Genomic DNA, 25983 nt, shown 5'->3' with positions numbered 1-25983 from the left:
AAATGTAATATATTGTCTTAATTGTTTTGTTTTTGTTCCATTCCTATAAGCCAATAATGCTGCTGCTCTGACGAAACTCTGTCCAATCACTAATCAGCACAACTGGTGATATTTATAATGTGATTAATCCGTTCTCAGATCTTCTATTAACGGCTAGGTGTGATGTCATGCTCATTTCAGCACGGCTGGAGAGCCTGTTTCAACCAATCGCTGGTCAGAAGAACTGCCTGTAGTAATATAGATGTAGTAATATAATATAATAATAATATAATAATATAGATGTAGTAATGTACATATTTCATTCCACTTGTGTCTTTTTTCTCCTTTTTTACATGGGTTAGTAGGTGTTCTGAGTCGACCAATAGGGACAGACATGGGTTAGTAGGTGTTCTGAGTCGACCAATAGGGACAGACATGGGTTAGTAGGTGTTCTGAGTCGACCAATAGGGACAGACATGGGTTAGTAGGTGCTCTGAGTCGACCAATAGGGACAGACATGGGTTAGTAGGTGCTCTGAGTCGACCAATAGGGACAGACATGGGTTAGTAGGTGCTCTGAGTCGACCAATAGGGACAGACATGGGTTAGTAGGTGCTCTGAGTCGACCAATAGGGACAGACATGGGTTAGTAGGTGCTCTGAGTCGACCAATAGGGACAGACATGGGTTAGTAGGTGCTCTGAGTCGACCAATAGGGACAGACATGGGTTAGTAGGTGCTCTGAGTCGACCAATAGGGACAGACATGGGTTAGTAGGTGCTCTTAGTCGACCAATAGGGACAGACATGGGTTAGTAGGTGCTCTTAGACGACCAATAGGGACAGACATGGGTTAGTAGGTGCTCTGAGTCGACCAATAGGGACAGACATGGGTTAGTAGGTGCTCCGAGTCGACCAATAGGGACAGACATGGGTTAGTAGGTGCTCTTAGTCGACCAATAGGGACAGACATGGGTTAGTAGGTGCTCTGAGTCGACCAATAGGGACAGACATGGGTTAGTAGGTGCTCTTAGACGACCAATAGGGACAGACATGGGTTAGTAGGTGCTCTGAGTCGACCAATAGGGACAGACATGGGTTAGTAGGTGCTCTTAGACGACCAATAGGGACAGACATGGGTTAGTAGGTGCTCTTAGACGACCAATAGGGACAGACATGGGTTAGTAGGTGCTCTGAGTCGACCAATAGGGACAGACATGGGTTAGTAGGTGCTCCGAGTCGACCAATAGGGACAGACATGGGTTAGTAGGTGCTCTTAGTCGACCAATAGGGACAGACATGGGTTAGTAGGTGCTCTGAGTCGACCAATAGGGACAGACATGGGTTAGTAGGTGCTCTTAGACGACCAATAGGGACAGACATGGGTTAGTAGGTGCTCTGAGTCGACCAATAGGGACAGACATGGGTTAGTAGGTGCTCTTAGACGACCAATAGGGACAGACATGGGTTAGTAGGTGCTCTTAGACGACCAATAGGGACAGACATGGGTTAGTAGGTGCTCTGAGTCGACCAATAGGGACAGACATGGGTTAGTAGGTGCTCTTAGACGACCAATAGGGACAGACATGGGTTAGTAGGTGCTCTGAGTCGACCAATAGGGACAGACATGGGTTAGTAGGTGCTCTGAGTCGACCAATAGGGACAGACATGGGTTAGTAGGTGCTCTGAGTCGACCAATAGGGACAGACATGGGTTAGTAGGTGCTCTTAGTCGACCAATAGGGACAGACATGGGTTAGTAGGTGCTCTTAGTCGACCAATAGGGACAGACATGGGTTAGTAGGTGCTCTGAGTCGACCAATAGGGACAGACATGGGTTAGTAGGTGCTCTTAGTCGACCAATAGGGACAGACATGGGTTAGTAGGTGCTCTTAGACGACCAATAGGGACAGACATGGGTTAGTAGGTGCTCTTAGACGACCAACAGGGACAGACATGGGTTAGTAGGTGCACTTAGACGACCAATAGGGACAGACATGGGTTAGTAGGTGCTCTGAGTCGACCAATAGGGACAGACATGGGTTAGTAGGTGCTCTGAGTCGACCAATAGGGACAGACATGGGTTAGTCTGTGCTCTTAGATGACCAATAGGGACAGACGTTGGTTGAGCCTCAGGGCTTTGAGACGCTTCTAATTTATGCCAGTCCACTTCCTCACAAACAGTCCGGTTTCCGGGTGTTGACTCTGTGCTTATTTCGGCATATGTCCAAATATGGAGGAATGATGTCATAGTACTGACAACACATATCAAGCTAATGGATATCATTAATTTATTTTTTTGCCAATTGGCCAATCAGATTGTGTCAAATCATTAGCTATCCTACAATATGGCGTAATCATGCAATGACCTCACAACCATATAATTGTTCTTTATAAATAATTGTCTGATACACTAAACATCAGTTAGTGATTTGCAAAAAGGAAACCTGAGCTGCCTTCATCCTAACAAGTTCATCTGTAAACTAGTTGTCAACACTCATTTACGGTGGAGCTGCTGTGTGAAATGTTTCACTGGACGATACATCTGGAAGGAGAACATAGGAAGGACCAGGCTGCTGTGGTGGTCGGACACGAGATCTACAGCTTTGGAGGAGACGGAAACCAGTGGAGAAGAGATCCCATTGAAGTACACGTCTTCAACACAGTGTCTTTATGCTGGAGGAAGGTGACCCCAGTCACCCCTGGAACAGGAGAACCTCACCTTGAGGTTTCCCCCAGGCGTGAGGGCCACACAGCTGTGCTGATAGAATATACTGTCTACCTCTGGGGAGGATGGAGTAACCCAGGTTATAATTACTGCCGTGTTCTTTATGCATTTGATGTGGACACCCACACATGGTTTAAACCACAGGTTTCTGGGACCGTTCCAGAAGGGAGGAGCTACCACTCAGCCTGTGTCTTGGGGAAGGTCATGTTTATTCATGGAGGATGGACCGGGCCTAGATTCACTAATGACATCTACAAGTTGGACACCACCACAATGGTCTGGTCTTTAATTAACACCAGAGGAACTCCACCTCCTGTTTCATACGGTCACTCTTCTACCATCATCGGGACAAAGATGTTTGTGTTTGGGGGCTGGAGGGACCAGTGGGATCAGTACCACACCATCAGAGTGTTTGACACAGAGACCAACCTCTGTATGAACACACCTTCTTCTTCCAAAAGGACGCTGGCATCATTCAGCCTTTACCTACAATGGAGAGCTGTACATATTTGGTGGCAGGAACAATAACCAATATTTAACTGATATTTGGAAATTCAGTCCAGAAACCTTCTCCTGGAAGAAGGTTGAGCCCAAAAGGAAAGGCCTGTGTTCACAGATGTTTAATGCGTGCTGTTGCATTATGGGAGATCGTATCATCCTCTTTGGAGCAGACAACAGACCAGGTACCAAGTCTTAGACTTCAGTCCTAGCCTAAAGACATTATGCAAGCTAGCAGTTATTCAGTACAGTCTGGAGCAGTCAGAACTCCCACACAACATCAGGTGGGAACTGGCAGCCATGACTAGCAACAGCCAATAGGAACTGGCAGCCATGACTAGCAACAGCCAATAGGAACTGACAGCCATGACTAGCAACAGCCAACAGGAACTGGCAGCCATGACTAGCAACAGCCAATAGGAACTGGCAGCCATGACTAGCAACAGCCAATAGGAACTGGCAGCCATGACTAGCAACAGCCAATAGGAACTGGTAGCCATGACTAGCAACAGCCAATAGGAACCGGCAACCATGACTAGCAACAGCCAATAGGAACTGGTAGCCATGACTAGCAACAGCCAATAGGAACTGGCAGCCATGACTAGCAACAGCCAGTAGGAACCGGCAACCATGACTAGCAACAGCCAATAGGAACTGGTAGCCATGACTAGCAACAGAAAATGAGAAAATAAACAAAAATAAACAAAAAGTTAACAAAAACAGTAAGCCCACTTCAATAAATAAAATGGTAAATAAAAAACGTTATAATTTAACAGATGTGTCAAGTCCACATCCTGTCTTGGCTGATTTTTTTTTAACGGAAGCTCAGAGCAATCGCTGAATAAGGTGGGTCCTTTTTTTTCCCCCCCAGCCACCTGGCAGGTGATTGGCTGATCCCGCCCGTAGCTGCCGCTGATTGGTCCGGCTCAATCAATTTGACGTGGGTAAATTGACGACTGTTCAATGCAATATCAATGACCCCTGACCTCTGTATGACACATTGATGACCTCTGAATGACCCCAGCCAATGACTTACCTGGGCATGGCGAAGTGTTTCTGGAGCAGGTCGTCATAGCAACCGGTTTGTTGTTGTTGTTTGCAGCGAGGGCAGAGGACGGGCTGGATGTGGAGCTGCGATCCGATTGGAGGACGCACACGACGGCACTCGCTGTCCGACCGCCGTGGGGCGGGGCTATCACTCTGCAGGGGGGAGGGGCCAACAGCCACGCCCGGCCTCCATCTCTGCCGTGATTGGACAGTGGACAGGAAGTGTTCATTTAGAAACACAAGACCAAATAAACAATTACACTTTAGAAACAAGACCAAATAAACAATTACACTTTAGAAACAAGACCAAATAAACAACTACACTTTAGAAACAAGACCAAAAAACAACTACACTTTAGAAACAAGACCAAATAAACAACTACACTTTAGAAACAAGACCAAATAAACAACTACACTTTAGAAACAAGAACAAATAAACAACTACACTTTAGAAACAAGACCAAATAAACAACTACACTTTAGAAACAAGACCAAATAAACAACTACACTTTAGAAACAAGACCAAATAAACACTATACTTTAGAAACAAGACCAAATAAACAACTACACTTTAGAAACAAGACCAAATAAACAACTACACTTTAGAAACAAGACCAAATAAACACTACACTTTAGAAACAAGACCAAATAAACCACTACACTTTAGAAACAAGACCAAATAAACTACAATTAAGAAACAAGACCAAATAAACAACTACACTTTAGAAACAAGACCAAATAAACAACTACACTTTAGAAACAAGACCAAATAAACAACTACAATAATCACCTTCATCTTTAACCGGGTGTTGTTGACATGAAGTGGGCTCCCATTGGTCAGGTCGTCGACAGGAAGTGGGCTCCCATTGGTCAGGTTGAACCAGAGTGTGGATGTTATGAAGGCAGTGTCTTCGGGTTGCCGTGGAAACCCCAGGTCCGCCACAAGCACCTGGCACAGCACAGCATCAGTGTTGTTTTCAAGCTAAGACGTAAAATGTTCGTCGACTACGTTTTTCCACCGACGAAAACGAAATGGAAACTAAATGAAAACTAAGCCATGATGACTAAAACTGAGACTAAATATAGACAATTTTGTCAACAAATAAAAACTGGACTAAAATGTTAGGAAGTGACTAGTGGACAAGAGATCCACTATAAGTCATTTTACACTTGGTTTGCATGCTGAAAATAGCCGATCTACAAGCTCACAACGCGTCGCAGCACGACGAGTTGTGAGCTTGTAGATCGGTCATTACGACGGCATCAAGGCCCGCCAAAATAAATTTTAGTCGACTAAATCAACTGTAGATTTAGTCGACTAAAATCTTATGATATTTAGTCGACTGAAACTAGACTAACACTAAAACATTCCAGGTGACTAAAATGTGACTAAAACTAAATGAAAACTATTCAAGAGACTACGACTAAAACTAAAATCAACATTTGCTGCCAAAAACAATACTGCGCAGTACATTTACTCACAGTAACAGTACATTTACTCACAGTAAAACAATACCTTTACTCACAGTAAAACAATACCTTTACTCACAGTAAAACAATACCTTTACTCACAGTAAAACAGTACCTTTACTCACAGTAAAACAGTACCTTTACTCACAGTAAAACAGTACCTTTACTCACAGTAAAACAGTACCTTTACTCACAGTAAAACAATACCTTTACTCACAGTAAAACAATACCTTTACTCACAGTAAAACAATACCTTTACTCACAGTAAAACAATACCTTTACTCACAGTAAAACAATACCTTTACTCACAGTAAAACAATACATTTACTCACAGTAAAACAATACCTTTACTCACAGTAAAACAATACCTTTACTCACAGTAAAACAATACCTTTACTCACAGTAAAACAATACCTTTACTCACAGTAAAACAATACCTTTACTCACAGTAAAACAATACCTTTACTCACAGTAAAACAGTACCTTTACTCACAGTAAAACAGTACCTTTACTCACAGTAAAACAATACCTTTACTCACAGTAAAACAATACCTTTACTCACAGTAAAACAATACCTTTACTCACAGTAAAACAATACATTTACTCACAGTAAAACAATACATTTACTCACAGTAAAACAATACATTTACTCACAGTAAAACAATACATTTACTCACAGTAAAACAATACCTTTACTCACAGTAAAACAATACCTTTACTCACAGTAAAACAATACCTTTACTCACAGTAAAACAATACCTTTACTCACAGTAAAACAGTACCTTTACTCACAGTAAAACAATACCTTTACTCACAGTAAAACAATACCTTTACTCACAGTAAAACAATACCTTTACTCACAGTAAAACAATACCTTTACTCACAGTAAAACAATACCTTTACTCACAGTAAAACAATACCTTTACTCACAGTAAAACAATACCTTTACTCACAGTAAAACAATACCTTTACTCACAGTAAAACAGTACCTTTACTCACAGTAAAACAATACCTTTACTCACAGTAACAGTACCTTTACTCACAGTAAAACAATACCTTTACTCACAGTAAAACAATACCTTTACTCACAGTAAAACAATACCTTTACTCACAGTAAAACAATACCTTTACTCACAGTAAAACAATACCTTTACTCACAGTAAAACAATACCTTTACTCACAGTAAAACAATACCTTTACTCACAGTAAAACAATACCTTTACTCACAGTAAAACAATACCTTTACTCACAGTAAAACAATACCTTTACTCACAGTAAAACAATACCTTTACTCACAGTAAAACAATACCTTTACTCACAGTAAAACAATACCTTTACTCACAGTAACAGTACCTTTACTCACAGTAAAACAGTACCTTTACTCACAGTAAAACAGTACCTTTACTCACAGTAAAACAGTACCTTTACTCACAGTAAAACAATACCTTTACTCACAGTAAAACAATACCTTTACTCACAGTAAAACAATACCTTTACTCACAGTAACAGTACCTTTACTCACAGTAAAACAGTACCTTTACTCACAGTAAAACAATACCTTTACTCACAGTAAAACAATACCTTTACTCACAGTAAAACAATACCTTTACTCACAGTAAAACAATACCTTTACTCACAGTAAAACAGTACCTTTACTCACAGTAAAACAATACCTTTACTCACAGTAACAGTACCTTTACTCACAGTAAAACAATACCTTTACTCACAGTAAAACAATACCTTTACTCACAGTAAAACAATACCTTTACTCACAGTAAAACAATACCTTTACTCACAGTAAAACAATACCTTTACTCACAGTAAAACAATACCTTTACTCACAGTAAAACAATACCTTTACTCACAGTAAAACAATACCTTTAATCACAGTAAAACAATACCTTTACTCACAGTAAAACAATACCTTTACTCACAGTAAAACAATACCTTTACTCACAGTAAAACAATACCTTTACTCACAGTAAAACAGTACCTTTACTCACAGTAAAACAATACCTTTACTCACAGTAAAACAGTACCTTTACTCACAGTAAAACAATACCTTTACTCACAGTAAAACAATACCTTTACTCACAGTAAAACAATACCTTTACTCACAGTAACAGTACCTTTACTCACAGTAAAACAGTACCTTTACTCACAGTAAAACAGTACCTTTACTCACAGTAAAACAGTACCTTTACTCACAGTAAAACAATACCTTTACTCACAGTAAAACAATACCTTTACTCACAGTAAAACAATACCTTTACTCACAGTAAAACAATACCTTTACTCACAGTAAAACAATACCTTTACTCACAGTAAAACAATACCTTTACTCACAGTAAAACAATACCTTTACTCACAGTAAAACAATACCTTTACTCACAGTAAAACAATACCTTTACTCACAGTAAAACAGTACCTTTACTCACAGTAAAACAATACCTTTACTCACAGTAAAACAATACCTTTACTCACAGTAACAGTACCTTTACTCACAGTAACAATACCTTTACTCACAGTAAAACAGTACCTTTACTCACAGTAAAACAATACCTTTACTCACAGTAAAACAATACCTTTACTCACAGTAAAACAGTACCTTTACTCACAGTAAAACAATACCTTTACTCACAGTAAAACAATACCTTTACTCACAGTAAAACAATACCTTTACTCACAGTAACAGTACCTTTACTCACAGTAAAACAGTACCTTTACTCACAGTAAAACAGTACCTTTACTCACAGTAAAACAGTACCTTTACTCACAGTAAAACAATACCTTTACTCACAGTAAAACAATACCTTTACTCACAGTAAAACAATACCTTTACTCACAGTAAAACAATACCTTTACTCACAGTAAAACAATACCTTTACTCACAGTAAAACAATACCTTTACTCACAGTAAAACAATACCTTTACTCACAGTAAAACAATACCTTTACTCACAGTAAAACAATACCTTTACTCACAGTAAAACAGTACCTTTACTCACAGTAAAACAATACCTTTACTCACAGTAAAACAATACCTTTACTCACAGTAAAACAATACCTTTACTCACAGTAACAGTACCTTTACTCACAGTAAAACAGTACCTTTACTCACAGTAAAACAATACCTTTACTCACAGTAAAACAATACCTTTACTCACAGTAAAACAATACCTTTACTCACAGTAAAACAATACCTTTACTCACAGTAAAACAGTACCTTTACTCACAGTAAAACAATACCTTTACTCACAGTAACAGTACCTTTACTCACAGTAAAACAATACCTTTACTCACAGTAAAACAATACCTTTACTCACAGTAAAACAATACCTTTACTCACAGTAAAACAATACCTTTACTCACAGTAAAACAATACCTTTACTCACAGTAAAACAATACCTTTAATCACAGTAAAACAATACCTTTAATCACAGTAAAACAATACCTTTACTCACAGTAAAACAATACCTTTACTCACAGTAAAACAATACCTTTACTCACAGTAAAACAATACCTTTACTCACAGTAAAACAATACCTTTACTCACAGTGAAACAGTACCTTTACTCACAGTAAAACAATACCTTTACTCACAGTAAAACAATACCTTTACTCACAGTAAAACAATACCTTTACTCACAGTAAAACAGTACCTTTACTCACAGTAAAACAATACCTTTACTCACAGTAAAACAATACCTTTACTCACAGTGAAACAGTACCTTTACTCACAGTAAAACAATACCTTTACTCACAGTAAAACAGTACATGTATCCCCCACCGGTATTACATTATTATTAGTATAATTATAGTACTTATTAATCCCACATTGGGGGCGACTGTGGCTCAGGAGGTAGAGCAGGTCGTCCAATGATCCATGGTTCGTCGGTTCGAATCCCGGCTCCTCCTGGCTACATGTCGAAGTGTCCTTGGGCAAGACACTGAACCCCAAATTGCTCCCGATGTGCTGGTTGGTACCTTGCATGGCTTCCGCCGCAATCGGTGTGTGAATGTGTGTGTGAATGGGTGAATGTAATGCACAATCTATGTAAAGGTGTGTGAATGTGTGTGTGAATGGGTGAATGTAATGCACAATCTATGTAAAGGTGTGTGAATGTGTGTGTGAATGGGTGAATGTAATGCACAATCTATGTAAAGGTGTGTGAATGTGTGTGTGAATGGGTGAATGTAATGCACAATCTATGTAAAGGTGTGTGAATGTGTGTGTGAATGGGTGAATGTAATGCACAATCTATGTAAAGGTGTGTGAATGTGTGTGTGAATGGGGGAATGTAATGCACAATCTATGTAAAGGTGTGTGAATGTGTGTGTGAATGGGTGAATGTAATGCACCATCTATGTAAAGGTGTGTGAATGTGTGTGTGAATGGGTGAATGTAATGCACCATCTATGTAAAGGTGTGTGAATGTGTGTGTGAATGGGGTAATGTAATGCACAACCTATGTAAAGGTGTGTGAATGTGTGTGTGAATGGGGGAATGTAATGCACAATCTATGTAAAGGTGTGTGAATGTGTGTGTGAATGGGTGAATGTAATGCACCATATATGTAAAGGTGTGTGAATGTGTGTGTGAATGGGTGAATGTAATGCACAATCTATGTAAAGGTGTGTGAATGTGTGTGTGAATGGGTGAATGTAATGCACCATCTATGTAAAGGTGTGTGAATGTGTGTGTGAATGGGTGAATGTAATGCACAATCTATGTAAAGGTGTGTGAATGTGTGTGTGAATGGGTGAATGTAATGCACAATCTATGTAAAGGTGTGTGAATGTGTGTGTGAATGGGTGAATGTAATGCACAATCTATGTAAAGGTGTGTGAATGTGTGTGTGAATGGGTGAATGTAATGCACAATCTATGTAAAGGTGTGTGAATGTGTGTGTGAATGGGTGAATGTAATGCACAATCTATGTAAAGGTGTATGAATGTGTGTGTGAATGGGTGAATGTAATGCACAACCTATGTAAAGGTGTGTGAATGTGTGTGTGAATGGGTGAATGTAATGCACAACCTATGTGTGAATGTGTGTGTGAATGGGTGAATGTAATGCACCATCTATGTAAAGGTGTGTGAATGTGTGTGTGAATGGGTGAATGTAATGCACAATCTATGTAAAGGTGTGTGAATGTGTGTGTGAATGGGTGAATGTGATGCACAATCTATGTAAAGGTGTGTGAATGTGTGTGTGAAAGGGTGAATGTAATGCACAATCTATGTAAAGGTGTGTGAATGTGTGTGTGAATGGGTGAATGTAATGCACAGGTGTGTGAATGTGTGTGTGAATGGGTGAATGTAATGCACCATCTATGTAAAGGTGTGTGAATGTGTGTGTGAATGGGTGAATGTAATGCACAGGTGTGTGAATGTGTGTGTGAATGGGTGAATGTAATGCACAATCTATGTAAAGGTGTGTGAATGTGTGCGTGAATGGGTGAATGTAATGCACAGGTGTGTGAATGTGTGTGTGAATGGGTGAATGTAATGCACAATCTATGTAAAGGTGTGTGAATGTGTGTGTGAATGGGTGAATGTAATGCACAATCTATGTAAAGGTGTGTGAATGTGTGTGTGAATGGGTGAATGTAATGCACAATCTATGTAAAGGTGTGTGAATGTGTGTGTGAATGGGTGAATGTAATGCACAATCTATGTAAAGGTGTGTGAATGTGTGTGTGAATGGGGGAATGTAATGCACAACCTATGTAAAGGTGTGTGAATGTGTGTGTGTGAATGGGTGAATGTAATGCACCATCTATGTAAAGGTGTGTGAATGTGTGTGTGAATGGGTGAATGTAATGCACAATCTATGTAAAGGTGTGTGAATGTGTGTGTGTGTGTGTGTGTGAATGGGTGAATGTAATGCACCATCTATGTAAAGGTGTGTGAATGTGTGTGTGGATGGGTGAATGTAATGCACAATCTATGTAAAGGTGTGTGAATGTGTGTGTGAATGGGTGAATGTAATGCACAACCTATGTAAAGGTGTATGAATGTGTGTGTGAATGGGTGAATGTAATGCACAATCTATGTAAAGGTGTGTGAATGTGTGTGTGTGAATGGGTGAATGTAATGCACCATCTATGTAAAGGTGTGTGAATGGGTGAATGTAATAAACAATCTATGTAAAGGTGTATGAATGTGTGTGTGAATGGGTGAATGTAATGCACCATCTATGTAAAGGTGTGTGAATGTGTGTGTGAATGGGTGAATGTAATGCACAATCTATGTAAAGGTGTGTGAATGTGTGTGTGAATGGGTGAATGTAATGCACAGGTGTGTGAATGTGTGTGTGAATGGGTGAATGTAATGCACCATCTATGTAAAGGTGTGTGAATGTGTGTGAATGGGTGAATGTAATGCACAATCTATGTAAAGGTGTATGAATGTGTGTGAATGGGTGAATGTAATGCACCATCTATGTAAAGGTGTGTGAATGTGTGTGTGAATGGGTGAATGTAATGCACAATCTATGTAAAGGTGTGTGAATGGGTGTGTGAATGGGTGAATGTAATGCACAGGTGTGTGAATGTGTGTGTGAATGGGTGAATGTAATGCACAACCTATGTAAAGGTGTATGAATGTGTGTGTGAATGGGTGAATGTAATGCACAACCTATGTAAAGGTGTATGAATGTGTGTGTGAATGGGTGAATGTAATGCACAACCTATGTAAAGGTGTATGAATGTGTGTGTGAATGGGTGAATGTAATGCACAATCTATGTAAAGGTGTGTGAATGTGTGTGTGAATGGGTGAATGTGATGCACAATCTATGTAAAGGTGTATGAATGTGTGTGTGAATGGGTGAATGTAATGCACCATCTATGTAAAGGTGTGTGAATGTGTGTGTGAATGGGTGAATGTAATGCACAATCTATGTAAAGGTGTGTGAATGTGTGTGTGAATGGGTGAATGTAATGCACAATCTATGTAAAGGTGTGTGAATGGGTGAATGTAATGCACCATCTATGTAAAGGTGTGTGAATGGGTGAATGTAATGCACAACCTATGTAAAGGTGTGTGAATGGGTGAATGTAATGCACAACCTATGTAAAGGTGTGTGAATGGGTGAATGTAATGCACAACCTATGTAAAGGTGTGTGAATGGGTGAATGTAATGCACCATCTATGTAAAGGTGTGTGAATGGGTGAATGTAATGCACAGGTGTGTGAATGGGTGAATGTAATGCACCATCTATGTAAAGGTGTGTGAATGGGTGAATGTAATGCACAGGTGTGTGAATGGGTGAATGTAATGTACCATCTATGTAAAGCGCCTTGGATAAAGGCACCATATAAATGCACCATTTACCATTACCTCATTGCCAAGGTTTTTTCAACCCTTATTTAGATTTGGAGATGAAGGCCATAGAAAGCTGCACACAGAACACACATGGATGCACATCTTAACCTCTGACCTGAGATCAGATTAACCTCTGACCTGACACAGAACACACATGGATGCACATCTTAACCTCTGACCTGAGATCAGAAGCTGCACACAGAACACACATGGATGCACATCTTAACCTCTGACCTGAGATCAGATTCTAAAAATGTCTTCTACATCCTGACAGTTTTCTGAAAAAGCTATGTTTCTATGTCAGTCGTTCTTCGGTTTTTCAAAAATAGCAGACCTACAAGCTCGTAGCGCGCCACTCGGTGGCGCGCTACGAGCTTGTAGATCTGCTATTTTTTCAATAGCTAAAGCATAACATAATGCTAACACCAAAAGGGGTTCCCGCCCAGAATGGGTTAAACCGATACCCGGGCCGGTCGTTGCGTCCAGCCCAGCAGAGAGATAATAAAGTATAAATAATAAAGCATAAATGTAATAAAGTATAATATAGTACCGTTGCTGTCGGGAGGAAACCTCATAACTCCATTTTTAAGGTTTGTGATTTTTTTTTTTTTGCATATGTGTTGTTTCGAAAATATTGAACCAATGGAAAGTAGTAAAAAAGTGCTTTGGACAAAACCTCTTAACTCCACTGGACCCTCAAAATGTCTGCTAAAGCAACTAACTCCACCACCTCTCCCCCTCTCTCATGGAAGTAATTGACAATATATAAAGTTACATCACCAACTTTGATGAGGCTGTATTGCTTTGTTTTAAATATAAGGTTTTCCTAAAGGACCACTTCACCACTTTTCAACATCTCTTCATATAATTGGTCCTCACTAATGTTCATGATAAAACACCACAATGTTTTCCTACTCAGTCTGTGTCTCATAGGAGGGCTTTGGGCAGTTCGGACACCCGTCCACCAGTGACAGATTTTCTTTTTTTAAACAAGATTTGATTTAAAATATATTTAGATTTGTATCATCGTGAGAACGATGGCTTCAACTTTTGCATTGCAACTTTTCAGGAAAAGAAAGCCTTCCATTTCTATTAGCTTGGATTCACCATCGATGATGTCACTGGTGGACGGGTTTCTGAACTGCCCAAAGCCCTCCTATGAGACACAGACTGAGTAGGAAAAAATGGTGGTATTTTATCATGAACATTAGTTAGGACCAATTATAGGAAGAGAAGTTGAAAAGTGGTGAAGTGGTCCTTTAAATTCCTGAAAAATGCATATTTTGGAGTTATGAGGTTTCCTCCCCGACAGCAGAGTTATGAGGAGTTATGAGGTTTCCTCCCCGACAGCAGAGATATCAGTAAAGTATGTAAATGTTTACCTGGGCCGGTCGTTGGGTTGGGCCCAGCAGGAGAACCCATTCTGTGTTGAACAGACCCAGTCTGAGAAGGAGCTGCTTGTTCACAAACACACAGCTGTCCACGTCCACGTCCAGGCCCAGGCCCAGGCCCAGGGGTCCGTCCCCGACCACCCACCCACGCTCTGGGACCACGCGTCTCGTTACCACCCGGACCTCCACCTGGTGGCACTCTGAAGGCCCCCCGGGGCCCCCCAGGAGGGCCCCCAGGAACCCTGATGAGAGAGAGAGAGAGCACGCACGCAATGCGTTAACCCATTTTGACCTGAGATCAGATTCTAAAAAATGCCTTCTACATCCTGACAGTTTTCTGAAAAAGCTGTTTCTATGTCAGTCGTTTTTCAAAAAATAGCAGACCTACAAGCTTGTAGATCTGCTATTTTTCAATAGCTAAAGCACAACATAATGCTAACACCAAAAGGGGTTCCCGCCCCAAAATGGGTTAAGCTTCCCTTCATTGTCAATGGCATTTAATGTTTGTGTTGTGGACATTTTGTGGGGACAAAAGCTAGGAGGGCCTAGCGAGTCAGCGACCCTCAATAACTAAATTGGACAGTTTTGGTGACAGATCTTCACCTGTGTCTCCGAGGCCGCTGGCCAAGTGTGCAAAGTCTGACGCCAACACCGGCGATGATGTCACTGCCCCGCCCACCCGGCCCACCGATGATGTCACCACCAGCGGTCCGGAGGAGGAGGAGAAAGGGGGAGGAGCTTCACAGACGGAGCCGTCGGTCACCACGACGACCGTGTCGGTGGTCAACGCTCCGCGTCGGACCGGACGACACTCCAACACCACGAGGTCCTCGAAGTACCGCTGGAACTGACAGGGTTAAACTGGTTTAGACCTGGAACTGACAGGGTTAAACTGGTTTAGACTGGAACTGACAGGGTTAAACTGGTTTAGACCTGGAACTGACAGGGTTAAACTGGTTTAGACTGGAACTGACAGGGTTAAACTGGTTTAGACTGGAACTGACAGGGTTAAACTGGTTTAGACCTGGAACTGACAGGGTTAAACTGGTTTAGCCCTGTAACTGACAGGGTTAAACTGGTTTAGCCCTGTAACTGACAGGGTTAAACTGGTTTAGACTGGAACTGACAGGGCGACATTGGACAAAACTCAATCGAAACTCAGCGATGGGAAATTGGGGATCGAAAATTGACGATCGGTCAATTCACAGGCAGGGCTATAAGTTTAAATGCCGACCAGGTCAGTCTGGTAACGTGCGCAGATAGGACCGATCTATGGCTGTGAATTTAGAATACAGGAAATATGTAAGATCATAGACATTCTAAACTAGGGCTATTAACTAACTTGCAAACTTAGAATATTCACCTAATATTCAAACATGTATTCACCAAGTAAAACCAACTCAAAGTTAGTTGATTTAAAATGTAGGCCTGTGTGTGTGCTCATGCTCCGGACAAGTGGCTTTTGTGTCCGGACAAGTGAATGTGCCTCAAAAAGTTGTGGTATCTGGTGGTATTGTTACCTGAGTGGTGTCTTCTCCCAGGAGGTTGTGAGGAGGGGGAGGGGGGGGGAGGGGAGGTACAGGGGAGCAGCAGAGGGTCTCCTTCTCTGGCCAGAACCCAGCGGGACGCTCCAAGCAGGACCTGCACGTTACGATAGTCGTTAATATCGTTTGTCACAGAGCTTTTCAACCATTAAAGCGTTGAGGTGACCACCGAACTACAACATGACGTCACGGAGCCGCGGTGAAGAGCAAACCCCCGCTCTCCCCAGCCCTTCTCTCTGTTTTAACTCACCACCGCTCAACGTTATCACAGCTCCGGTGGTGACCTCACCACCGGAGCGGTGGTGAGGTCACCACCGGAGCGGTGGTGACCTCACCACCGGCCTCACCACCGGAGCGGTGGTCACCTCACCACCGGAGCGGTGGTCACCTCACCACCGGAGCGGTGGTCACCTCACCACCGGAGCGGTGGTCACCTCACCACCGGAGCCAGAACCCCAGTCGGTGGTCGCCTCACCACCGGAGCGGTGGTCGCCTCACCACCGGAGCGGTGGTCACCTCACCACCGGAGCCAGAACCCCAGTCGGTGGTCGCCTCACCACCGGAGCGGTGGTCACCAAAAATCCAGACTATGAATAGGCCTTTACACGTCATTTACTGGACATTTGAGCCAATATTGTTGTTGTCGTTGGATAAGATTTTGTCCAACAATTCCATGCTGTATTGATGTTGTACCATTATGAGAGATAACATGATGTATTGATGTTGGTACCATTAGGAGAGACAACAGGCACACGTTGATCAAAATAACAGTTCTACATGTTCTAATTATTGTGTAGACTTCTTGTAAATTAAATAATGCAGATGTTTAACAATAATTTAACTCTTGAGAGCGTTAAGATGAAAACAAATGGACCCGTGCCATTTTACGTTTTAAGCACATTTTAATTATCACAATATCGTTAATCACGCTATTATTATTTCCGCCGTGTCATGTTCATATCGTCCCCCGTCCATACCTGTAGCAGTGTTCTACTGCCCCCTACCTGTAGTAGTGAAGAGAAGTGGTCGCTTGTCGCCCAGCGCAGTGTCTGTCTGCTGCTCGCTGCCAAGACCACCTTACTGAGAGGGACCACTGAGAGGCAGACAGACAGACAGACAGACAGACAGACAGACAGACAGACAGACAGACAGTTAACACCCTGAGCGACATTAACGGAGGTCTCCGTCCTATCAATTAGTAACGCTCAGCGTTCAGGACGGAGATTAATCACAGGACGGACCTTTAATGATATCATAACCGAGCGCACCGCTCCACAGGCTGGGAGCGTCTGTTGGGAAACATACAATGTCATTTCTTTGAAATTTCACTAGAGGAAGAGGATACTCCCTTTTCAAGGGGGTCCTCAGAGCAAGACATACAGCAACAAAACAATACAGATATACACAAAGCCCTCTTCCCCATCACAAACCCACTACATCAGTGTACTCGTAACCCCGGTTGGGACGTCATCCAAAGTGGTCCCCCTCCATCTTAGCCGATCAGATCGAAAATCTTAAAAACGTGAATCTAAATTATGTCAAATTCTAGCCAAAGATGATGTTTTTGACGGCCCACCGCGGTCCCGTCGCTAGTCAGTAGGGCTGACCTTCGATCACGCTTTTGATGATCGACGCTTCGAAACGAATGACGATCGATCGTCGACGCTTCGTCATCCGACGGGGGGGGGGGGGGGGGGGGGGTTTGCGCGGCGAGCAGTGACGCACAATGAATTAACGCCAGGGCTCCACCGGACGCGGTGCGTCTCCGTCGCGTGCGTCAAAAAACGCACCGGTTCAATTTTAATGCACGCGTTAATGTCACGCAACGCGGGCAGTGGAGCCACCCTTCATTGATTAAAAAGGGAACATTCCCTGGCGGTGACGGAGACGCGACGCTGACGCGCCCGGTGGAGACCCGGTGTAAAATAAATAAAACAACGATATAGCAGAGAGAAACGCATGCTTGGAATGGTCTCAATTATTTTATTTAACAATAAGCAACAATTGTTGCTTTGACCCAATAAACATCCGACCGTAACAAGTCAACATTAAATAAAACTGCCTGACACAGGCATTACCTCTCAAATAAAAAATATATAATCCAAAGCAGCACAGGACGAACAGCATTTTGCATTTATAACTGAAATAAACTCGGAGGCTTCGTGGAAACAGCACACGCAAGTGTAAAGGAAAGGCATTTTCCTGATCTTGCCGTAAAATTAACTGAAATAAAGCGTCATTTAATCGAGGCTTTATGACAGCAGCGAGACAAGTGCTTGCTGCGAGGCGCACGCAAGCTTCTCACTGACCAGCTCTTCTTAAAGTTTACTTAGCCTACTTTAATAATATTATCACAATCGCGTCGCATTCCCATCAGAGAGAGAGAGAGAGAGAGAGGAGCCGTTCCATTTCAACTAATAAAAAAATGCCGTCTGCGACTCCGTGAGGCCCTGTGCGGCCGCAACTAACAAACAAACTTCGGGAGAGAACGCACTTTTCATGGCCACGGACAATAAAACTAACGAGAGCACTCAGCACAGAGCAGCAGTCTAACTGCGGAGGGAGGAAAATGACAAAACCAAATGAGAGCTGTTTCGGTTTGTGACATGACGTGCTGCGAGCTCGCAGATCTACGCTTCATGCAACAAATGCACCGTACGTTCGTTCTATTAAAGGGTAGATCGCTACCGTTTAGGGGCTGGGAGCAGCCCCCAAACGGGAGCGGGTCTACCCTTTATAGAACGAACGTACCGATATGCTGTGAGCTTAGCCTGTTGCTAACGTGACCCCCCTCCTCTCTCTCTCTCTCTCTGCCTCTCTCTCTCTAACGCAACTCTCTAACGCGACTTTCCACCCGTTCCACCCACGGCGCAAGTTACCATGAACGTGAGCCCACCGTGGCCCAGTCAGTTTAGAGTTTATTTGTCCAGTCTAACTTCGAAGAGAGGGGGAGAAAGAAAAACAAAAAAAGATAGGGATTGCATCCCTTGTGCATGCAAATTTATGTTCGTCGCAAACTACAGCAAGCCGCCTTTGTTTTAAATTGTCCCCCATTCGCACGTCGGCAAAGCCGTTCACACCTATGGCTGGAGATGCGCGTTTTCAATACCGGCGGCCCGTCTCACCGTGCTGCGCGCATCACGTGATTAAATAAAATGTGGTATCGGATTGGTGCGGGGCGTACTTGAGTGAGGGGGGAGGGGGAGAGGGGAGTAGGCGTTGCGAGGTCTGCGAGGCGCCAGCATGCAGCATGGCTCGCGGACCAAATGGGGCCGGCTCGCGGACCAAAAGCGGCCGCTTTTTTTTTTAATGACTATTCGATTTTTTATTTCAAGATCGATTCCCGTGCATATCGATCGATCGTTTTTTTGGGTCAGCCCTAATAGTCAGAGGTTCCCACTTTGGGAACAGTGTTGTTTTTGGCACCTGGAATGTGTTAGTGTTAGTTTAGTTTTAGTCGACTAAATGTCATGAGATTTTAGTCGACTAAATCTACAGGTGATTTAGTCGACTAAAATGTATTTTGGCGGGATTGATGCCAAACATAAAGTCCTATATCTTTACGTTTACACTGCTGAAAATAGCAGATCTACAAGCTCACAACGCGCCGCAGCGCGACGCGTTGTGAGCTTGTAGATCGGCTATTTTAAGCATGCAACCAAGTGTAAAATAACTTATACTGGATCTCTTGTCCACTAGTCCCTTCCTAGTGGATCTCTTGTCCACTAGTCCCTTCCTAACATTTTAATCTAGTTTGTATTTGTTGTTGAAATTGTTGAAATTGTCAGTATGTTTAGTCATAGTTTTAGTCATCATGGCTTAGTTTTTATTTAGTTTTTATGTAGTTTTTGTCGGTGGAAAAAAGGTAGTCGACGGACCTGAAGCAGGTTCAAAGAGACACTGACCGTCAGCCATGGTCAGAGACCCGGGTGAAGGAGGACCGTCAGCCATGGTCAGAGACCCGGGTGAAGGAGGAGGCAGCGGCCTAGCGGGTCGGACCAGGCGGGCGGTGCCGCGGCTCCGGTCGGAGAGCCGGTGATGTGCGAGGAACGCCAGGCTGGCGTGGAGTCTGAGCACGCCTTCATCACCACCTCCATCACCACCACCTCCATCACCACCTCCTTCATCACCGCCTCCACCACCATCTTCCTCATCCTCATCTTCCTCATCCTCAGAGCTTTGCAGGTGAACACAGATGAAGAGGCTTCCGTTACTGCAGGACAGAGAGATCAAAGTCAAAGTCATACGATTTGTCACACACGTTACCGCAGTGAAATTTGTTCTCCGCATTTGACCCATCTCTTGGAGCGGTTGAGCCGCAGCCAAGGAGCGGTGAGCTGCAGCGTGATTAGTAGATTTGACCCCCAATCCAACCCTTTGATGCTGAGTGCCAAGCAGGGAGGCAATGGGTCCCATTTTTACAGTCTTTGGTATGACCCGGCCGGGGATCGAACCCCGACCTCCCAGTTTCAGGGCGGACACTCTAACCACAAGGCCACTGGCTGGATGGATGGAATTAACTAAACCCATTTTGACCTGAGATCAGATTCTAAAAATGTCTTCTACATCCTGACAGTTTAAAATGTCTTCTACATCCTGACAGTTTAAAATGTCTTCTACATCCTGACAGTTTAAAATGTCTTCTACATCCTGACAGTTTAAAATGTCTTCTACATCCTGACAGTTTAAAATGTCTTCTACATCCTGACAGTTTTAAATGTCTTCTACATCCTGACAGTTTGAAATGTCTTCTACATCCTGACAGTTTAAAATGTCTTCTACATCCTGACAGTTTAAAATGTCTTCTACATCCTGACAGTTTAAAATGTCTTCTACATCCTGACAGTTTAAAATGTCTTCTACATCCTGACAGTTTAAAATGTCTTCTACATCCTGACAGTTTAAAATGTCTTCTACATCCTGACAGTTTAAAATGTCTTCTACATCCTGACAGTTTCAAATGTCTTCTACATCCTGACAGTTTCAAATGTCTTCTACATCCTGACAGTTTCAAATGTATTCTACATCCTGACAGTTTAAAATGTCTTCTACATCCTGACAGTTTAAAATGTCTTCTACATCCTGACAGTTTAAAATGTCTTCTACATCCTGACAGTTTAAAATGTCTTCTACATCCTGACAGTTTAAAATCTCTTCTACATCCTGACAGTTTAAAATGTCTTCTACATCCTGACAGTTTTAAATGTCTTCTACATCCTGACAGTTTGAAATGTCTTCTACATCCTGACAGTTTAAAATGTCTTCTACATCCTGACAGTTTAAAATGTCTTCTACATCCTGACAGTTTAAAATGTCTTCTACATCCTGACAGTTTAAAATGTCTTCTACATCCTGACAGTTTAAAATGTCTTCTACATCCTGACAGTTTAAAATGTCTTCTACATCCTGACAGTTTCAAATGTCTTCTACATCCTGACAGTTTAAAATGTCTTCTACATCCTGACAGTTTCAAATGTCTTCTACATCCTGACAGTTTCAAATGTCTTCTACATCCTGACAGTTTAAAATGTCTTCTACATCCTGACAGTTTAAAATGTCTTCTACATCCTGACAGTTTTCTGAAAAAGCTATGTTTCAGTCGTTCTTCGGGTTTTTCAAAAATAGCAGACCTACAAGCTCGTAGCGTGCCACTCAGTGACACGCTATGAGCTTGTAGATCTGCTATTTTTCAATAGCGAAAGCATAACATAATGCTAACACCAAAAGGGGTTCCCGCCCAGAATGGGTTAAGGCATTAAGAAATCAAATACGAGAAACATATGGGCTCTTTGAGGATGAGGAATAAAATGTAATCTCGTCAGAGACGAGACGAGACATGGGCTGTCAATAAGATAGGACTGTTCTGATTGGCTGTATGGGCTGTCAATCAGATAGGACTTTATGTGTGGATGTATGGGCTGTCAATCAGATAGGACTTTCTGTGTGGATGTATGGGCTGTCAATCAGATAGGACTTTATGTGTGGATGTATGGGCTGTCAATCAGATAGGACTGTTCTGTGTGGATGTATGGGCTGTCAATCAGATAGGACTTTCTGTGTGGATGTATGGGCTGTCAATCAGATAGGACTTTCTGTGTGGATGTATGGGCTGTCAATCAGATAGGACTTTCTGTGTGGATGTATGGGCTGTCAATCAGATAGGACTTTCTGTGTGGATGTATGGGCTGTCAATCAGATAGGACTTTTTATTTGGATGTATGGGGCTGTCAGTAGCTGGTGTTGAAAAGTTTCAACATATTAAAAATAGAATCTAGAATCTGTAGCCTAGTATAGGCCTATTAAACTGAGTGTGAGACGTATGAATCCAGCCACTAGATGGCGCCAGATGGCAGCGAGTGAGTTAAGACAATTTACAATTTACAATTTAGGCATTTAGCAGACGCTCTTAATCCAGAGCGATTTACATTAAGCAATAACAAAAGCATGGCATACATCACATATATAAAAAGTAGTTATCATGAATCATGCGTAAACTAAGAACGTAACAGTGGAGTATCTATGTAAGGGATAATATCTGGCTAGGTGGTCATTGTCGGGAGATAATTCACCGACAGGGAGTTTAACCACCGAGGCGAAGCCGAGGTGGTTACACTCCCTGAAGGTGAATTATATCCCGACAATGACCACCTAGCCAGATATTATCCCGCTTATTACATGGCTAACTAACATAAATTAATCCATTGATCCAAAACACAACAAAAAAAGTATTCCATAACTTCGCGCTGGCTGAGTCTGCCCAGCTGCAGGGCTGAAGCACTGTCGGAAAACAAGGAAGTGAGTTGATCAAATAGAATCCATTTTCGGGTCCAGCTGCTTCGTCTATTTCTCGCTCAAATGTTTTCAAAAACATTTTTAAGAGCAATGTTTAGCTGTAAATTACATTGTGTGTCAGTAGTGTGTGTGTTTACATGGCTGTTATGTTGGAAACGGCAGTAAATCAAGCGGGCGCAGCCGCGCAGCTGGTGGTGCTCAGAGGGTTTGATTAGGCAGCGGTCATTATACAGCGGAGCGGTCATTATCATGAGATAACTCACCGCTGAATTAAGCGATTGACCAATCAGAATCAAGCATTCAACCAAGCCATGTAATAAGTAAACTATACATACTATACTATGATATATTATACATGTGTACTATAAAGTGCTATGACTACATAAAGTGCAATTCTAGAGCTGTCTACGTAACAAGCTATAAGTCTGTTTAAAATACTATCTAAGTCTACATAATGTGCTATCTAAGGGGCTAGGCTAGGGCAAGTGCTACGGGCCATGGTGGAGTCTGAAGAGGTGGGTTTTCAGACTACGGCGGAAGATTGGGAGTGAGGCTGCAGTTCTGACTGTGATGGGAAGTGCATTCCATAGTTTTGGAGCCAGAAGGGAGAAGATTTTGGGACGTGTGGAGCGTTGTCCCGCGTTGTCCCGGCGTTTTTAGTGAAGGTACCTCCAGCTTCCCTGCGTTAATCTGAGTGAGAGACCTTATGGACCTGAAAATTATACCATAATTCACTGGTTCTCAACCAGTGGTCCGGGGACCACCAGTGGTCCTTGAGGGGGTTCCATGTGGTCCCCATGCAGCTAAATGATGGAGTTGGTAACCAAACACTTTAGAAAAAGAATCACCTGCACAACATTTCTTGACAGAAAGTAGCTCATAACAACATGTCTACGGTGGATGTTTATGAAACAAACGCTTTGCAGATTGAAAAGCTTTCCCCACAGCTGCAATGTTGGTGAGTTTAACGTTGTTTAATACAATATATCAATAAATATCGGACAGATCCGTCTTGAACACATGACTATAGAGATACTGTGTAACGATTTGCGGGATTTTAGGACAGAATCTGGAGGAGTAATATAAAAAAATGTGTTTTTCAAAAGTCGGCCTCCTGGTGGCGCTATAACAGGCCGTTTTTTGGGCAGAGGTTCATCGTTCATCTAGGGAGTGTGTGTGCAAAATTTGGCATCGACCGGGTTAAGGCGCGATTCATACTCCTATTTTAGAGCCGAATAAAAGTGGGTTCGGCTCTGTAGAGCCTACAATGTGACGTCATTGTGACGTCATGTGGCTCTGTAGAGCCTACAATGTGACGTCATTTGGCTCTGTAGAGCCTACAATGTGACGTCATTGGGCTCTGTAGAGCCTACAATGTGACGTCATTGGGCTCTATAGAGCCTACAATGTGACGTCATTTGGCTCTGTAGAGACTACAATGTGACGTCATTGGGCTCTGTAGAGCCTACAATGTGACGTCTGGCTCTGTAGAGCCTACAATGTGACGTCATTTGAGGTTCGGAGGGGGCGGGTACCGTCCTAATGTCGGCCCTTCGGTGCTACTGAAAATTTCTGACGAGCCGAAATGATTTCGGCACTACAACGGTAAAATAGGAGTATGAATCGGCCCTAACGGTGCCGGAGATTAGCTGGTAACAGACGGACGGACGGAGTGCAAAACATACTCCATGCCTTCGGCCTGGTGGAGACAATAAATTCAGTTTTTCTCCTCTGGTGAAAAGCTGGAGGCTGCACGATGGCAGCCCCTCAGTCAAATCTGGTCACACATTTTCTACACTTTACTTATTGAAGTTAAGGGTAACAGGCAGGTACGGCCGCCCCTTTTCCATCTCGCCCCACTACTCTACCTAACATAAATTCATGTTGGTGATTATATAAAAGGTATTATCATATTGATTTATCATTGTTAAGTTCACTCTGTATATCCACGGGCATAATAGCATGATGATGCCATTACAAAACATGGGCTACATATGGAAGAAATGTGTTTAATAAAACGAAATTAACTGCTAAAAGGTCCTAAATTAACTGAATTAAGAAGTCACCGTATCTGTGTCATGTTATTGTTTCTTAATTTGACAGAGCATAGAGATCGACTACTATACAATCAAATACATCTGTATACAAGATAATTACAGATTTCAGAGAGGGAGGGAAATACTAAATTAACTGTTAACTACATTAAAATAACTACATGGGGCGAGTTGTTAAAGGGGCGAGTTGTTTGGTATTCGAAGGTAAACATGCGAGGAGTTTTTTTTCCCCACCACTGTTTCTGCTTGTTGACATGACAGAGGAGAAGACATGTTTACCTTCACAGCAGGAGGGGTGTGCGTGTGAGTGAGAGTGTGTGTGTGTGTGTGTACCTTCTCTCCTCCTCCAAAGAGGAGGTGAACAGCAGGAGGTGCGATGAGGATGATGATGATGATGAGGAAGAGGAGGTCCTGAACATCGCATCAAAGCGCCGCCTGTCGGCCAGCGCGTGCCACGGGCTGACGCTCAGAGGGAACTTGTCCCCCAGCGACGCCAACACACACACAGCACACACCTCCATGGGCGCCGCCATCTTGGATCATCATGACAGCACAGCACGCAGCAGAAAAACCAAAACAAACGTTACGTGTTGACGTCACGAGGTATGACGATGAAGTGGGCGGGCCATAGGGGGGACGGGCCCCAGAACCATCTAATAGAAGAGTTTCGACATTGAGGGGGCAGAAACCTTAACTGAGACAAGCTGGAGTTGGAAATACATTGTTTTGAACGAGGGCGGCGCAAATAAGAGATATTTTAATCATGTGTGCAACATGACAAATGTTTTAATTCAAGTATTGTACAGTGACAAGTATTTGTGGCAGCGGTGGCCGAACGGATTGCGGAGCGGTCTTGATACCGGAAGGTCGCCAGTTCGAATCAGCGGTCCGACACGTTAAAATTACCACCGCTGAAGTGCCCTTGAGCAAGGCATTGAACCACTACCATGAAATGTTCTATGAGCAGGGCCTGGCTGGAAAGTTCTTGAGCTTAGCCCAGATACCCTGGGTAAATATAGTAACTTTGCTTTTTGCTTTGCTTTACAACTAAAGTCTCTGTAATGTTTATGTTGTACTATTACTACAAAACAATCCAAAATAAAGGGATTTAAGATCATTAAAGCTGGGCTGTTGCCTAGCCCTTCTCAGGACCCC

The 25983-nt window shown here is 42.6% G+C and overlaps 1 protein-coding gene across 1 annotated transcript in view; it reads right to left on the bottom strand.

Annotated features, from left to right (window-relative positions):
- The window catches only part of pex6 (peroxisomal biogenesis factor 6), a 59793-nt gene extending 34426 nt beyond the window's left edge, over positions 1 to 25367 (bottom strand). The window contains exons 1-9 of the mRNA XM_079518661.1: positions 25162 to 25367; positions 19861 to 20195; positions 16987 to 17075; positions 15959 to 16079; positions 15413 to 15468; positions 15042 to 15285; positions 14430 to 14680; positions 5039 to 5197; positions 4238 to 4443 (exon numbers count right to left, since the gene is read on the bottom strand). Of these exons, the coding sequence (XP_079374787.1) occupies positions 4238 to 4443; positions 5039 to 5197; positions 14430 to 14680; positions 15042 to 15285; positions 15413 to 15468; positions 15959 to 16079; positions 16987 to 17075; positions 19861 to 20195; positions 25162 to 25361 (1661 nt within the window). The 5' untranslated portion in view covers positions 25362 to 25367. The remainder of the gene's footprint in view (positions 1 to 4237; positions 4444 to 5038; positions 5198 to 14429; positions 14681 to 15041; positions 15286 to 15412; positions 15469 to 15958; positions 16080 to 16986; positions 17076 to 19860; positions 20196 to 25161) is intronic.
- Between the last annotated feature and the right edge of the window lie 616 nt (positions 25368 to 25983).

This window comes from Electrona antarctica (assembly GCF_951216825.1).
Source record: "Electrona antarctica genome assembly, chromosome: 13".
NCBI lineage: Eukaryota > Metazoa > Chordata > Actinopteri > Myctophiformes > Myctophidae > Electrona > Electrona antarctica.
The sequence above is the reverse complement of the archived record's forward strand: the minus strand, read 5'-3'. Positions and strand labels throughout refer to the sequence as shown.